The 17,095-nt window shown below is 49.6% G+C and overlaps 1 protein-coding gene across 1 annotated transcript in view; it reads right to left on the reverse strand.

Annotated features, from left to right (window-relative positions):
- Nucleotides 1-307: 307 nt before the first annotated feature.
- XDH (xanthine dehydrogenase) overlaps nucleotides 308-17,095 on the reverse strand; it is a 59,089-nt gene continuing 42,301 nt past the window's right edge. The window contains exons 25-36 of the mRNA XM_027620817.2: nucleotides 14,951-15,142; nucleotides 14,598-14,743; nucleotides 13,733-13,814; nucleotides 13,077-13,172; nucleotides 11,952-12,080; nucleotides 11,212-11,286; nucleotides 9,734-9,786; nucleotides 7,914-8,028; nucleotides 7,109-7,174; nucleotides 5,507-5,695; nucleotides 3,922-4,098; nucleotides 308-2,439 (exon numbers count right to left, since the gene is read on the reverse strand). Of these exons, the coding sequence (XP_027476618.1) occupies nucleotides 2,389-2,439; nucleotides 3,922-4,098; nucleotides 5,507-5,695; nucleotides 7,109-7,174; nucleotides 7,914-8,028; nucleotides 9,734-9,786; nucleotides 11,212-11,286; nucleotides 11,952-12,080; nucleotides 13,077-13,172; nucleotides 13,733-13,814; nucleotides 14,598-14,743; nucleotides 14,951-15,142 (1,371 nt within the window). The 3' untranslated portion in view covers nucleotides 308-2,388. The remainder of the gene's footprint in view (nucleotides 2,440-3,921; nucleotides 4,099-5,506; nucleotides 5,696-7,108; nucleotides 7,175-7,913; nucleotides 8,029-9,733; nucleotides 9,787-11,211; nucleotides 11,287-11,951; nucleotides 12,081-13,076; nucleotides 13,173-13,732; nucleotides 13,815-14,597; nucleotides 14,744-14,950; nucleotides 15,143-17,095) is intronic.

The following is a 17,095-nucleotide window of genomic DNA, read 5'->3' on the forward strand; positions in this document are numbered from 1 at the left end:
TTTAACTCCAGGTCGTGGAGAGGCCCTTGAAGACACTCCGTCTACACGGAGATCCTCAGTCAGTTTCCGAGTAACTAACCCCAGATGCGGTGCTGCCGGGCCCGCCGAGGCTTTGGTTTCATGTCCAGTCTTCCACCGCCCTCTGCAGGTCGCAGTGTGGTACTGCAGGCGGTGTTGGCCACATTCCTTGCGCAATACCAGGAAGACCAAGCACCCTCCCCTTACAGACTTAAGACAATTTGTTGTTGTTTTTTTTTTAAGATTGCATTTATTTTATTTTGACAGAGAGCGAGAGAAAGCACAAGCAGGGGGCAGAGGGAGAAGCAGGTTTCCCGCGGAGCAAGGAGCCTGATGTGGGACTCGATCCCAGGACTCTGGGATCATGACCTGAGCCCAAGGCAGATGCTCAACTGACTGAGCCACCCAGACTCCAGACAGTTCACAGATTAAGATGGCAGGGCAAGGCCAGGTGTCTGAAAGAACAGCCCCTCAGCATAACACAGTGATGTACGGCTCACAAAGTACTGACTTGTTGGATTTTCACAACCATTCTGCCTTGCCTCTGTTCCTAAGCTCAGAAGAAAATTCACAGTCATTGTTCAGTCCTCGCAGGCTCACTAATGACAGCAGACACAGCTCAGTCTTAGGCTAGTGTCCTAATGTCCTAGAACATTCCAGAAAATCAATGAAATGGACATGCATGGATCTCCATGTAAATATCAGTTCAATCTCTAATGTTCTTTACTCTTACTGTGCTGTAAAAGAGCTGGCTTATCCAGAATACTCTGAGGAAGGGAATTTTGTAAGAAAGTGTGTGGCGTACCTGGGTGGCTTAGTCGGGTAAATGTCCAACTCTTGATTTTGGCTCAGGGTCATGAGATGGAGCCCCACATTGGACTCTGTGTTGGGCACGGAGACTGCTTAAGATTCTGTCTCTCCCTTTACCTCTGCCCCCCCCCCAAAGAAAGTGCATGTGTGTGTGTATGTGCATGTGCATGTGAGTATTGGGTATGCATGTTCTCTAGAAATGAAGTCTGGCTAAGACATGGCAGATATTAGCGTTTGGTGAGATGATGATGATTAATAAGTATTTCTCACATGCCAAGCACCTGACCATTTCATTTATTAATGGCATCAAGCACCAGGCTCAAGTGCATGGCCTCCACTATCCTCCCTCTGCAGCCAGAACCATGGCCCCATCTGGCACAAGGTTGGGTGTTTGAAGCGGTGAAGGAATATGACAATGTTACATCATCCACCCCACACCACACAGCGATGAAATCACCTGTTGGAGCAACTAGAGGGATGTTTGCTCCTCTCCTGTTCTCTTTACCAACCTCAGGAACTTGGGAGAATCAAAGCAGGATTCATTAAGCCCAGAAAGCACATCACAGTAAGGAAGCCAAGTCTCTGATAGCTGCAGATCCCTTATATAACTGGAGCTTTCAGGTCATATATTTATAGACTTTTGGAGCTGGAGAAGGCCTTAGAGATTATTCCAGTCTAATCCTTTCATTCTGCAGTAAAATGAAGCACAGAAAAAGACACGACGGACCAAGGTCACACAGATACACAGCTGGGATGGGAACCCAGGCTCCTTGACTGTTATTCCTCTGGCTGATCTGGATTTTGGTAGCATGATTTCTAGATGGAAATTACTCTGGCCTCCACTGAAGATTTTTCAACCTGATTTTTTTTTTTTTAACGTACAAAGGGGAAGAGAAAGAAACCTAGCATGATACAGGTGCTCAATAACTGGGTTGGTTGGCTTTTGATGGTATAGAATAATTTCCTTTCTGCCACTTAACAAGATCAGATTCAATTAAACTTGAAATTGTTTCATTGTTCATTTTCTTTAATGACCCAAAGGTGGTTAGAGATTTGAATCTCACCCCACTGTCCCACTGCAAATTGAGTATGGATCTGAGGTTATAATATGATGTTCACTGGTTTGAAGGGGAGGGTTTCTGAGGAAGGCACGTGGATTTAGAATTTAAGCTTCCGGAGGTTTGTGGGCATCCTCCTTGAAGGACAGACGCTGTCAGCACCTGAGGTTATACAGTCTGTCCTGTGAGTTGGGATTATGGCACAAATACTTCTTAAACCTATTTTAAATGCATGATTAAAACAGACATAAAAAGATTCTAATTGCATATTAGTTACGTTAGTTACAGTTCTGAATTGGCTTATCATTAAGTTTGCAAAGCAGATTTTTGATCAACATCTTCTAATGCATGTTCTTCCAAGATGGTGTTCTTCCAAACACCATCCTGATGAATCAAGCATCATCATCCCACGACTTGCATAGACTCATGTTCTGCAGGGAATGTCCCACGCTCCATGGAAGCTCCGGTGTCGCATAAGAAGGCTCTGCTTGGGACTTTCTCTTCAGACCCTCACAGACCAGGGCTTACAGTTTTCTGGTACGCCAGTGACACACTAGGAAGGAATGGCAGAGAACTTATTGCCAGGGTCTTCCCATAGCACAGGACATGTGACCCCCTCTGGTGCACATGCCACCTCCCACCGCTGCCAACCACCACTCCAAGACCAAACACCCCTCTGTAGTCCCAGCTGTTGGGAGTGCCCCCAGGGCAGGACCCCTTAATTTCATAGTCATTCATTTATTTTTGCTAAGCACTTTCCATGTGGAATTCTTTGCTTTAGGTCTGGGGACCCAGAGGGGCTCATTAAATCAATGAGTTCTGCATCAGACTGTTTGCAAGGAACTAACTTGCAACCTGTGTAAGCTTCCGGGGAGCCACGTAGCACCTCACCTGCCAGGGAATGGACTTTGGTGAACTGTCAGCATTGTGGCCATGGTGGGAAGGTTCTGGGCTGTGGGAAGGTTGCTGCAGAGCTGTGGTCATTCCTCACTGCCTGGAAGCTCCACACATAATCTGGTGGTTCTTACCCCATAGCTAAAGCTACTGGCAGAGGAGGGTGGCCTGCCTGGGGTCCTGTCAGCCTCCCTCACCCTCAGTGCTGAGGCCTGGGATGGCAGGTCTGCCTGCTCTGGAGACTCTCCTGGACCCTCCCCATCCCTGGAACACTTTGGGTCCATGAGTACCCATTTCACATCTAAACCCAAACCCCAAAAGGCCTATCAAATCTGCTATCAAACGCCCAGGAGGAAATCCAACTTGGGTTGGCAGGAAGAGCCGGGTCCTGCTAAGTCAGCAGAGACTGCCGCAGCAAAGGCAGCCAGACAGTCCTGTGTGTGCGGCGCCCACTTCAGCTCAGCTCAGGGGCAACGGCGAGGAAACTGTCCCGCACCGTCTTCTTTTGCCAGGCATTGCCCACTACAAGTACCTTCTAGGGGCTTCCCAAAATGATTCCAATGGCCACAGAACTCCTGCTACATTCTGCTACGTACACTGAGGTAGTAACCAATCGCCCTGTAACACGATCATCTGGTTTCCTGCAAGACCGCCAAGTCTTCACGGGCACCCACACATGCCCGCCTTAGCCCGGCCCACAACCAACCAGAGAACAAATGTGCCGTCTCTAGTTCATTCATTAACTCCCCTTTTTGTCTCCGGCTCCGTAGTACTCACACAGTGGCCTTCACAAAGAAGGGTCTCAAGCATGCCAGGGATGGACACGAGAGATTAGGCCGTTGGGGACCTTCATCCATCACCCTCATTTTCATGGAAAACAATGAAATCCATGGGTGATAGCTGTGTACCAAAGAGCCCTCTTCCCTGGAAGAAGGCCCAGCTGCAAGCAGCAGCTTTAAGGGGATTTCTTGCTGTTTTCCAGCAAGTTCGAGGGGGTGCCTTAATGACAGAAGGAAGGCAACATGGACCCAAGGCTGCCCAGTGGAGAGAGAGAGCCTGGCAACCCACTGTCCTGTCTGTAGTGCTCAGGCCTCTGCCCCGGCCTCCCCCAGACTGACTGGGCGCTCCAGGGGCCTCATACCAGGGTGGTGAACTTGTCCACACAGGCGTTGCGGATCTTCTCTGGGGTGGCGGGGCTGTCGAGCCGGAAAAGCTTCTCCATCTTACAATCTGCATTCTTAGTTCGAGCTGCACGGATGGCGTCTTTGATGGCAAAGAAGATAGAAGCTGCCAGGAAGAGGGGCGGCTCCCCGACGGCCTGGGCACACAGAGCACAGGACAGGGAATCAGGCAACGGGACCCCAGCCTCCACACCCAGAGGGCTGGTGACGCCGGGAACCCCAGCCGGCACCGGCAGGCTGCACCCAGTAAGGCAGGGAGGATGGCCAAAATTCCTCAGGGGCAGAGAACAAACAACCCTAGTAAATGACTCAACCTCATTGGCATATTTCTTTTAACTCTCACTATGTGATTTTCTCTGATGCCATCATGCGAACAAAATGCCATGATGCAAATAAAATGTACCATTAAAAGTTGTATTAAATACTTCTATTTTATGGATAAAAATGTCTGACATGAATTTTGACCCTTTCCTCACAGTTATGAGGCTAGGGGACTCATCTACCTGCAACTCTGACCACCTTGGCAGGCACCATCATCATATTTACAGGCAACAGCATCGTCTGGAATACAGGCATCATGACCAACAGGAATTAAACATTTTCTAGCAGAGGTTGTTTTGTCCCTGGAAGCTCAGAAACTTCCCACAGAGACACGGTCACTCTGCTTCCCCCACCCTCGAAGGACAGATAACTGCTTCCCACATCAGGCACCAAGCCTCAGAAACTGCCTGTATCAAAATCACTAGGGACATTTGTTAAAAATGCACATTCCAGGGCCCTACTCCATCTACTACTGAACCAAAATTTCTAGGGATGGGCCCCACAGAGCTGCATTTTTATCATGCATCCACAGTGATCCTGATGCGTGCCACGGCGTGAAAGTCGATGGCAAGGATCAGAGTGTCCAGCCCCAAGCACAGTAAGTAAACCATGAGATGAGCAAATGGGTGTGTTTCACTGGTTACAAGTGAGCATCTGTCTTCCTTCTTAGATCCACGATTATCTCATCAGCTTACTTGATTTTCAACCACTTTTTCATCCTTACTGGGGACAGCAGGGAAATAGAGAGTGGCTATAATCCTTCAGGCATGCAGGTCAAGTTTAAGGTCAGGTGCCAGCCACTGAAGGGGACAACAGGTCTGCGCGGAGGTGTTGCCTGATCTGCAGTGGATAGGCTATTCTTGTGGGGTAACTGGGAAGGGTGTGTATCTGTGGGATCATCTTTAGGACCAAGCATCAAGATGCACACCTGAGACACGGGTGGAGGGCAGGCTTTGACCTATAGGACTGGATTAAGGAATCCCTCTGAGTGCACCCAAAGGAGCTAGCTTTGACCACACAGAGGTGGTGTCATTCCAGTTCTGTTTTCTCAGGCAGGGACTGCCCACCCCTCTGCCATCCTCACCAAAACTAGCGTCAAGCCCTCTTGTCCTTCCACACAAGCCACCCGCAGACCCACAGGGTGGGTGGCTGAAGCCCCTCCTTCCCACCCGGAGCCTCCCACAGTGCAGACCAGAAGGCAGCACAGACCCAGGGCAACAGTACCTTGGACGCATAGATGGCCTTCTTGTTGGGGCTGTCACGGAGCAGGGACACCCTGAACTGAATGGGGATGCTGCCAAATGCAGGGATCTTATAGGTGCTGGGGCCACGGGTGTGCAGGCTCCCCTCTGGGGAGTAGTGCAGCTCTTCCAGGGTGAAGAGGCCAAGGCCCTGCACAAAGGCCCCTTCCACCTGCAAGGCAGACAGAGACCATGGTCACTCGGCTTCCCCCCAAGGACAGATACTGCTTCCCACATCAGGCACCAAGCCTCACCTGGAGTGGGCCTGGAAAGAAGCTGAAAACAGCCCTCCATAGCCTACCTGGCTCCTGCCCAGCCTGGGATCATCTAGCCGGGCCTTTGCCAGGCATTGAGGTAGGCCAGGCAAAGGCATTAACACTGAAGGTTAGTCTTAGAATTGGGCAGCAATTCCAGAAGGGTCACACTGTGTAAGGCATAATTTTTCACTGCTGCAGGGTGGGTGGAGCGGTTCCCTCCATGTCGCTACTGGGGAAACGGCAACTTGGAGCTGAGAAGCAGGCTCCCAGGCTGACAGTTGCCCCTCATTCCTCAGGGGCCCACGCGCCTCCTTGCCAAGCAGAACCATGCGCTTGCAGGCAGCCCCGCAAGACAGGAATTTCTGGGACCATAGATTTAGGTTTTGTGAACTCCCAGCCCTGCCTGCCCTCTGGGAGAAGCAGTGCCCCTGCTGTGCGCTTACGGATCTCTCCGAGGGCACCTGCCATGCTCTGCGAGCCCACACGTCTGTTCCCCCAGCCTCCCTGCTCACCACGAAACTCGGGGGGGTGGGGGGGCACCGCCAAACAGGTGTGTTCTCCCGACCAGGTGCTCATCATCTCTGGGACCGAGGCACCGAGCTCAGTGCCTGCCTCCAGGAGGGGCTCCCCCAATGGTTGTGGAGTGAATTAATGAACACAGCGACTAATGACTAAGTTTCTGTAGACTCAGTAACTGTCTGTTTTTGAGAAGTACAACTTATATATTCTACCAGATGCTCAGTGCTCCAGTTCTCGGTGCCTCCGTCTGTCTCCTGTTCCACCTAACCTCCCCAACACTCTCATATTTTCCAAAAGTGATTTTCTTCGAGCCATCCCTTTGGGCCTCTTGATTGAACCCGTGTCTTTTGCCCCAGTGTTCCCTAGCATTCCACTGACATTTACTTCCTAGAGGACAAAATGAGTCCTGGGTGGAAGAGGTATGAGGAGGGAGAAGCTCCTCTGGCCTCAGACCCCACTGCCTGCAAACCAATCCCAAACTCAGTCTCCATTCCACAGTGTGCCCCTGCTCACACTGTGCGTGCGCGTGCATGCATGTGTGCGTGAGTGTGCACCCAGTGTTTGCACCCTTCCTCTTGTCCTCTGAGGTGTGAGTGCCCTTTCCAGAATCTACATTAATGCGTCTTCTACCTCAAGAGGTGGGCGTGCTCTCATCGATCTAACTCCTGCTGAGGGAGACTCACATGGTACCCTGGTCAGACCTGCTTCACAGTGACGTTGGGCAAAACGTGTTGGCTGGTGACCCTAGGAGAAGAAGGGACACACCTGCGGCTGAGTCCATCACCACCCCGGTCACCCATGTGCCTTACCTGTCCAATATCAATGGCAGGGTTCAGACTGGAGCCGACATCCATGACAATGTCAGTGCGGAGGTTCTGAAGTGGGGAGGAGAATAACAAGCAGGGTGAGAAGGAAGGAAGGTGTGGGATGATAACGGAGCTTGGTGACCCTTAAATTACTGCATCAACCAAACAGCACTTTCAGAAGCGAGTGCCCCGGGCATGCTCAGTTGGCATTGGCATTGTCGATGCTCAAGTTTGAGTTGGGGCCAGCTGAGCAGGGCATGGCAGCGGCCACGGTCTCCTGGTGAGCGTGAGTCACAGTGCACACACCTCCACATGAGTGGGAAGGCCAGGTCCCGGGTCCCTGGCTCAGAACCTGGGTCTGGACTGATCGCGTCAGGAAGGGGACATGGGCCGATTCCAGCTTGAGCCCCATTTCTGTAGGACCTGTGAGCTAATAATGGTGTTTGCCTTTTTAAATGACAAAAATAAAAGGAATATGGTGCGGCACGTGAAAATTATATGAAATTCACAGCCAGTGTGCACAAACCACATCGTAGGGGAACACAGCCGTGCCCGTTCGTTTGCATTCGTCTGTGGCTGTTCTCATGCTTCGGGGATGGGGCAGAGGATTGAGGCAGAGTCTTTGGGGCCTAGAAAGCCTCAAATATTTGCTCGCTGGTCCTTTCTAGGAAGTTTGCCAGGCTGTGATGTCAGACTTCTTATTTTCCAAGCCAGAAAGTGTGTCTCTATCGGTTCTTGGTGTTTGCAATTCACTTGCTTCTCCTCTCTTCCCCCTAACTTAGTGCAAAGGTTTTTGCAAACTCCTTACTTTGTGATCCCCTGTTAAGCAATCAATTTCCACTTCGGAGCAAGCCACCCCATAGGAGAAGTAGTGGAAGGGATTCCCTGAGTTTGTCTCAAAGCTGTAGCCGAGGTTGGGTGTCCTGGGGGAGAAAAGAGAAAACATTGCACATGTGTTAAGATGAGCATCCCCCCACACCATACACACACACACACACACACAGAAGCTTGACCCACAAAATTCTAAGACTCCAAAGGTTTTATTTTTTCATCCAGCTGTTCTTCATAAAAGTCCATGTGTTTTTAATACTTTGAACCTGTTATTGAAATCCAGGGTTGCAGAGCATTCTGCCTCCTGTCTGCTCAATTCCACCCAAGGCCCTTACATGAATCATTCTGTACAGCCGAGCGGCATATAGCATCAGCGTGCTGCCCTCTATGTGGTAGAAACGGGACACATTTGCCCAAGCTCACGAAGGACATGAAGGCCATGCTCCAAAGGATATGCTGAATTGGAATTCAAGGTCTCAGAACCAGAGATCCTGCCCGTACCACCTCCTGGGCTGCTCACCTTTCTCCAGGTGAGAGCGGAGATCAGCATCTCATGCCTCTTTAACCGCTTGCCTGCATTACTCCTTGGCTATGGGCCCCTTCTCAGTTGCAACAAATGATTTGAGGAAAGTGTTACTGATAAAAGCAAATGCTCTCCTATATTTTTTCTTCTTTAATCCCGAGTATCTTACACAATTCCAGTTTCACATGAGTCATACGTGTGTGTGTGCATCTTCTCACACCCGGAATTAATAGTCCCCTGTACCCAAGTTTTTCTATGCATGACACAGAAAACTGTGAGCTGATGGGATCAGAATCTCCATGAACACAAAACCAGCACAGAGCTGAGGGAAAAGACTTCTCCCAGGAGAACCTGCCACCTTCTCTGACCTCTGATTTCACCATCTTCACTTGGGTGTTCCTTTATTTTACCCCGTTTTATCAACTCTGAAAATGAAGCAAGAACTTCTGAGAAAATCTGCACGTGTGCGTGTTTGCACAGGTCAAGTATCACATAACCCAGGGAGACTGGCAAAATGTAACTTTGCCTAAAATACATATTGAACTAGTTCTCCAAACCCATTGATGTGTGAAAGAAAAGGTCCTGGTTCAACTTCCCAGAGAAAGCTAGAACGTTACGGCTGGTAAGAAATATAATCACATCGTTTTACAACCTCGGAATCAGATTGGCACTTTACAACCTCAGAATCAGATTGGCACGGTCTCTAGCTCTCCATGCTGCTACTGAATTTCAAAGTAGCTGAAGGTATGTGCTCTTTTCCAAATCTCACTTTCAGCTCCACTGAATTCTGCATTTTGTAACGAGACCACATGCTCTAAATCCTCCTGTGGTTCTTTCCAAGGAAAGCCTCCGTGCAGAAATACAACGCATGGTAGAGAGGAACACACATGGGTAACTCCGCCCCTGGTTCTAGGAGAACACCCAGGGAGGGGTGGCTGGGGATGGGTCCCACTATGTCATTAATGAGGAAACAGGCTCAGAGAGATCCCTGATTTCTCCAAGCGCAAGAATGAATACACTTCCAGACCAGAACTAGAATGCAGGTCTTCGGATATGGCGGCTCATGTTTTTGCCTCCTTGGCACATAGATCGGTGATGCCGGGTATCTTAGAGCATCTTCAGAGTGAAATTAGCAGCAGTCATTGAAGAGATAAGAGTTTCAGGGGAAGTGCCCTCTCCTGACCAAAGGCTGAGAGCACTCGGGGCAAGAGGGGACTTCAGAGGTTAGGATGACACCACACGGTGAGGCGAGCTGACACCAGCTCCGTACTTACTTATAAAACCCAGTCGCAGACAAGCTCACTGCATCAAGGTAGGCAGCTGAGATCTGAGGAGAGGAGACAGACAACAGGAAGGGCTGAGCATGGTTTCCGGAATCCCTGCCCCAGCACTAAGATTTCATGGGTTCACCCCCCCCCATCTGGAAGCTGACCAACTCTGTGAACCACAGCTTGCCTCACACACTCACTGCATCGAGGAGACTGCACCAGAAGCCTGGGGGGCTACAGCACCCTCTCAGCTGGTCTTCACCCTTCGAGTAGCCTCCCCACCCCGCCGGGGAGCCCAGCCCAACCACAGTGAGCATCTTAACGTACCATACTGCCCACGTCACCCCCCTGCTCTAGAGCTGTGGATGACTCCCCATGGTCTCTAGAGCACATGCTCGACATTCAGGACCCCAGTGTTCTCTCTGGTTTCAGGTGGCACACACATCATGGCCGCACCAGCCAAACTCGAGTGTCAGCTCTCTCCCAGCCCCGCCGAAGCCCCACAGCTCTACACGTTCATTCACGCAGTTCCTCCACTGTATCTGCCCAAATGTCCAGCTCAAGCTTGCCTCCCCATGTCTCTGTGCTGAAACCCAAACGACCGAAATCAGCCTAGATTCATATGGTATTTACGTGTGTGGTATCTGTGAGCGTGGGAAGGGAAGTGGAGGTCAGTCACACGAGGCACAGTAAGGTGAGGGGGTCTGAGAGAAATAGTTTATTTTCTTTGGGTCTATGGAGGGAAACATATACTATCGGACTGGGTCATGTGGAGGCTCCTGCTATATCTGTTACCACTGTGCCCACTTTCCCCACCCCGACTCTGGGAGATGATAAAGAGGGACTGTCACCGAGGGGTCTGCTTGTTGGAAGAGATGCAGTCTCCTGCCAGAGAGAGACATCCTTGTGGCTTCCCTCTGGGGGTTCCCGACACACAGCCTCCAAACCAGAAACCAGAAAACTGGGCTCCTTCTTATCAGCAGTGCTTGCCTGTCACTTCTAAAACCACAGGAGTGATATAAACTCCTGGGTAATGTCTTTTTCCCCCCACTCCTTCACAGATGGAGCCTCAGTGGACCCAGACTCCAGAGCTGCTAGGGACAGCCCTCTGACAGCAGGAGGTTTGAAGAAGACCAGGCTCTTCAAGACTGTGGATGAGCAGGGTATGGAACCAGGCCCGAGTGAGGCACATTCAGCAGTTACCCCACCTTCTGAGGCTCAGGACAGCCAATCCCCCAGTCCCCACAAGGTTGTCAAGATCCTGGATCAAAATTTTTCCTCAGGTGCCTTCCTTCAACTATGAAAAGCACAGACCAGGGTGCCCAGCAAGGTGGAGCATTTCCTTGTCCTGTGAAACCATACAAACCACTCCAGCTTCTCTGCCTGTGACTAGATCATGACCCTATTCCTGCTGCAGGAGGGACAGAGAGCCTTCCTTTCATGTCTCTCATTTTCAAAAGCAACTTGGATCAGCTCAGACTTACCCATTCTTCCCAGGTTCCAGTGGGATTCTTTTTCTTGAAGGGCTCCAGCCTTTTCAGGATGGTCTGACAAGCTTCCTAAGAACACATCCACCACATACCAGACATATTAATCTTCTGCATTTCCTGGCCCAGGCAAAACCCCAAGGGCCTCAGCAAGGCCACCTCCAAGTAATGCTGTGCCATTCAGATAGCTTCCCACCTTCTCAGGAACGACTGAGACCCAGGGTGGAAGCCACAAGGCCCCGCCACAGGGAACGGCATTGGCCCTTGCTGGAAGAAGACCCAGTTCTTAGGCTACAGAAGATGAAATATTTGAGGGATCTCAAAGGAGATGACTTCTCCCATCAAACCATTTTCTTAATTACATCCCTCACGTGGAAAGAGAAGCAAGTGAGTCTGACCTGGCCTACCCCAAAATCCAATTCCAACCTCAGTCCATAGTCTTACAGCCAGTTCTAACGCTGGGGAGTATCTTTCCAGAACGCTCCCTGTGACCCCCCAAATCTCCTCCCCATCCTACACTCATCCTTCTTGGCTTTAATGGAAGCGATTGTGGCTCCTAGGTGTCTCTTTCAGCTTGGTGTCAGGAGGAACAGCATTCTCCTGGATAAGAGAGCCAAGGCATGGCCACAGCCAAAGAGCCTACAAGGGCCATTCCAGCTCCCACCCCAGGGTTCTCTCTGGGCCCAAAGCCCTGGGCTGGTCCTCAGCTCTGGCGGCTGCCCAGGCTCCTTACTTACATAGATAGCCTGTCCATTCAGGTCAGCGCTGACGGAGGCGGCCGTGGGAGAGGTGTTCGGCACGGTGTTAGTGCTCGTCTCACTGATGTAAATTTTAGAGATGGGGATTTTCAGAGCTCTGCTGGCCACCTGGGAAAAGAGACAATATCACCCTCTCAGGGAGGGGTGAGCACGGGGCTTGGATGCCTTCTTCCCAAGCCAGACTCAGGTTCACTGTTGCAGGCAACAAAATAATTTTATAAACTATAATCCTATGGAGACTGGGATGTTTTCACACCTCAGTTTGAAGCAGAACTTTATGGATTGATTTGTTGGATTAAAAAAATCATAAACCCAATGGTGACTCACAGCACTTTTTAAAGCTAACCTTGGTTTTTTTTTTTTTTAATTTTTTTTTAAATTTATTTATTTGACAGAGACACGGCGAGAGAGGGAACACAAGCAGGGGGAGTGGGAGAGGGAGAAGCAGGCTTCCCGAGGAGCGGGGAGCCCAACGCGGGGCTCTATCCCAGGACCCCGGGATCATGACCTGAGCCGAAGGCAGACGCTTAACAGCTGAGCCACCCAGGGGCCCCTAACCTTGGCTTTTTTTAAAAAAATACAATTTGGCCAGTCCGTGAGCCAAGCAGGTGTGCCAACTCTAATCCAGTTCCAATATCCGAGCTCCACTGCGTGGGGGAAACTGGCTACCTTTTTACCCACAACACACCCACTTATACACTGTTGGGGAAGGGCATCCAAAAGATGTGACCCCCAGTTGACCCTTGAGCTGGACCTGGGGGATCGGAGGCTCCTCACCCTTCCCCTGTCCTTGGAATATGGGTTCCGCTTGCCTTTCCTGCTCCCAAAGGCTGCTCCAAGGACATGGCCCCCAAGGACAATGATGTGGGGTTGAGCACACCTGCACAGGACCTTAACTAAACCCAGTTAAGGCCTCTCTCTCTATGAACTTTTAAGAGCCAGGAGGGGAGAAGACTTGCCCATGACCTCATGTCGGCAGAGCCTGGGCCAGAGCTGGGGCCTGCTTCTGCTTCTGCTGTGCGCCGCCGCTCAGCGTCTCACCACACCCTCCCTCCCCTGGACGCCACGGGGCCAGAGAGGGCTCCCGGTCTCCAGGTTGCTCACCTGGATCATCTTGGTGTGCAGGCCTTGGCCCATCTCCATGCCCCCGTGAGCCAGCAGCACGGAGCCATCTGTATACACATGAATCAGGGCTCCTGCCTAAGGGAAGACAAGGACACCAAACACAAAATTCGGTAAATCCTAACTCAACTTGAGGCCTGGGACCAACGGTGCTGGAGCCCAGGAGGAAGAAAACCAGCGGCAGCATTTTGGAGAGAAACCTTAGATGAAAACTGAAGCAGTATAAATCTTGGGATTTAATGATGTAGCCATTCAAGAGTTTGCAAACATTTTCCTATTTCTCTACGTGTATCTCCCATCCCCAGAAGGAAGGAGGTCAAATAAATGTCTTTGTGTTCACTCTGTGGATGAGGCCACAGGATCAGAAAGGCAGAGTAGCTGTCCGTGGCCCTATAACTAGGAAGAGTAAGAACTAGAAGTTGACCCCAGATCTCTGAGTCCCATGCTGCCCTCACTGATCTGTGACATTCTGGACAAACAGGAATATACAAGCTCAACTTCATTTGGGGAGTTGGCAGACAGCCCTTCCACTCAGCCCTGTTACCAGGGACAATGGCCCTTCCCTTGCCATACTGCAGACAGAGGGGAAATGGGGCCCCAGCCCAGTGGAGAGGGACAAAATTATATAAAGTAATTACCTGGTTCAGAAAAGGAACACTGAAGCTTATTCCAAACTTGGTAGGAATGATGCACAATCCTCTCTTCTTCCAACAATTCTCCCTGGAGTAAAAGGAAGATTCTCATAGAACCTTCTCTATCATGTTTGTGTCAGCTCATAGTTTCAGACAACATCTTTGCAAAATTGGAACAAGGCATCCTTGGAGCTGCCCACATAGTACTTATCATAACTGAGTTGTGCCCCAATTAGGTAAACCAAATGAGAAAAGTCGGATTTGGGTTCTGGGTCCTTCCGTGCAGCTGAAGCAGGGCCCACCCCTGAGAGTCTGGACTTCAAAGTATTGTCACTTCCTCGCAGAGAGGAGTTCAGATGGGGTCAGGGTGCCCTGGTGATCTCAGACTGTGACTGTCCCAGGGATGAACTGTGGCTCAGTGATGATACTGGTAACACCTTCTCGGTGCTTTCTATTTGGTTTTCTGGGTAAGTCAGTGAGGAAACAGAGCCAGTATAATTATCCCCATTTAGCAGATGTTGAAACTGAGGCCCAAGTTGATGGAGTGACGGCAAGGTCACATTTATAGATTCATGTCAGAGGCAGATGTATAACTGTGGTGTCCTGAGTTCTGGGCCGGTGTGCCCCTAAGGTGGACAAATGCGTAAAGACGAACCATACTGATAGGCTAGGATGCTGAGGGCAGGCTGGAAGCCTATCGGCTTCCATTTCAGGATCTTAAAGAGATGGCTACAAAAGGGGCAGCACTCAGCACTCCCGCGAGTTATCTGTTAAATTCTTAGCCTGGTATTCTGAGTTCAGCAAAGAGGCTGCAGAATAGGAGACCTGAGAGAGCACCAGAACACTGGACTCCTCCCCGCCCCGTGCTTACTCATTGAACTTGTCAATCTCACTCCTCCGGGCATGATACTGAGAGCTTTCGAGGCATTCATCCCAGCACCTGGACAAGGTGAACGCCTCAAGCTTCTGGTTGAAGTGTGTCAGGTCCCCTTCCTTATACAGGTTTTTCCTCCGCACCTTTGCAAGGAGAGAGAGAGACACTGAGGGCTCGCTGGTGGCAAGGGATGAAGGGATACAACCTCAAGTTAAGCTTCTGACCCCCTCCACAGCACCTGCCTCTCCTCTGCCCACCTGGGAGATGCCCAAGACACAAGGCCACTGTCCCCTCAAAGTAGGTTAACCCACCCACTCTGACCCACGCCACCAAACTCCCGGCTGACTCACTTCCTCTGCAGGCAGCCCACAGGTCAGAGCGACTTCACTCATCCAATACTCGGCAATGAGCATCCCCTGGGGCCCCCCAAAGCCCCGGAAGGCTGTGTTGGAGGGCAGGTTGGTCTTGCAGAGCCGCCCAGTGCCCAGGATGTTGGGGATTTTGTAACAGTTGTCCATGTGGAATAGGGCTCGTTCCATTATCTGGAGCAGAAGAAACCAAAATGGGAGAGAAGAGTGTGCCGATGTCATTGGCTCCTCAAAAAAGGGACTTCAAGGGCTGCACCCTCTTTGTCTTTCCCAGCCCCACTTGGCCCCTCAGGCTCAAGTTACTTCTTCCCTGGTATGCAACCCAGGACTCCTGACTGCGCTCCCAGCCTCTGTGTCTCTCCATCCTCTAACCTACTCCTCAAACGAAAATATAAGGTCATTTCAGCTCAACCACTTGCTTAAAAATGCCCCTTATTCTCTTTGGAATGAAGTCTGTATGTCTTTCAGCATGGAATTCAAGACTCTTTATGTATTCCTTCCCCCAGTGTATTCTTTATCCTCTGACGATAGGTATGCTCCTCTTACCTGGTATGCCTCTCCTCACCTTACCCACCTACTACCTAACATCCTCATTCAGCTCCTCCCTGGGGAAGCTCTTCCCAGACTCTCCAGTTAGGATCGATCACTTGCCTCTTCCAAAAAAAAAATTAAAAAAAAAAAAAACGGTGATCTTATGAATTAATTTTAAAGTAGTTCATGTTCCCATTAGAGTTGTAGGGCAAACAGTTTCAAGAGTCAAATACTTCTGTAAGTTTGTGTTATGCAAAACAGCAACCCCCACTTTCCTTCTTTCTACTCCACTTACAGTTCTCCTAGCTCATTCTTTAGCAGCTCTTTCCATTAACTTCCACATCTCTAAATAATGCCTTACACTGAAACTTCTTGACGTTTTCAGTTGTAGATGCTTAGATTGTTTTCTTGTTACAGAAAAGGGGGATTTCATTCCCACCTAATCCCCTTTCCCTGAAAACACATCACCTTCCTGTCCCCCGACTTCCCCATATAGTTCTATTTGGATCTGATCAATAGTCAGTTTGATATCATCCGTAAACATTACTGACAGCTGAACCACATAGTTATACTATGATTACTTCTCTCTTTCTTGATAACATTTCTCCCCCCCCCCCCCCCGGAGTTAGCAATTATCTTTACTTTTTAATTTTCTTCGTTTCTATGCAGTTACTACTAAATCAACTTAAAGTTCTCCCCAGTGCTAGAAATCTGTTCTCAAGATGTTTGAACACTTTAGACTTTCTAGCAGCCTTATCTTTTTAAATAAATTGTTCCTGGAGCCTTCTGGTCGACTCCAATGTCAACGGGCAGCCCATTAAACCCACTGTTCAGCTGTTACCTTGGGCTCTTCCTCTCACATTCATCCCAGACTGTATATAGGATCTCGGTTGGAAATAGGTTTTCCAGTTTCCCTCAGCATTCTGAAGGCATTTTACTGGCACATCCTACCTCTCCAGCATTAACAAATCCAATCAATGTCTTTCCAATTCTTGGAAACAGTTCTGCTTTTCTCCTTCCCGAAAATTGTAAAATCTTCTTTATCCCCAGGTTTCTCAAAGTTACCAATGATGTAACTTAGCATAGGTCTATTTTCCTTCATTGTGCTGGTTAGCGGACGGGCTCTTTTAATCTCAAAATGTATGCCCATCAGTTTGGGGGGATTTCCTGAGTCACTTCCTGACAGTTTCCTCCTCTTAATAATGTTTCCATTCTTTCTCTCTGAAACTTTGATTATTTGGAGCTCCTGGACGAGTCCTGGAATTTTGTTGTATCTTCTCTCCTATTTTTCTGTATTTTTTGTCTTTACTTGGGGAGATTTGCTCAAGTTTCTTCCAACCCTTCTGCTTTCAGAGTTTTAATTCACCAGAGTTCATTTTTATTCTCTGTTCCATTTTTATGGCACCCTATTCTTTCTTGAAGGTATAACAATTCATCTCTCTGATGAGACCAATGGCAGCTTTTATTTTTTTGTTTCATTTGGGGTTTGGTTTACTTCCCGGTGTATAGACTCTCTTTCCCACAGGCTGTTTTTTGTGTCTTTGGTTATTTCAGTCTTAGTCATCCTAGATGCTTTTAGTATGTCTCAATTAATTC

The sequence above is a fragment of the Zalophus californianus genome, chromosome 8 (assembly GCF_009762305.2).
Source record: "Zalophus californianus isolate mZalCal1 chromosome 8, mZalCal1.pri.v2, whole genome shotgun sequence".
NCBI lineage: Eukaryota > Metazoa > Chordata > Mammalia > Carnivora > Otariidae > Zalophus > Zalophus californianus.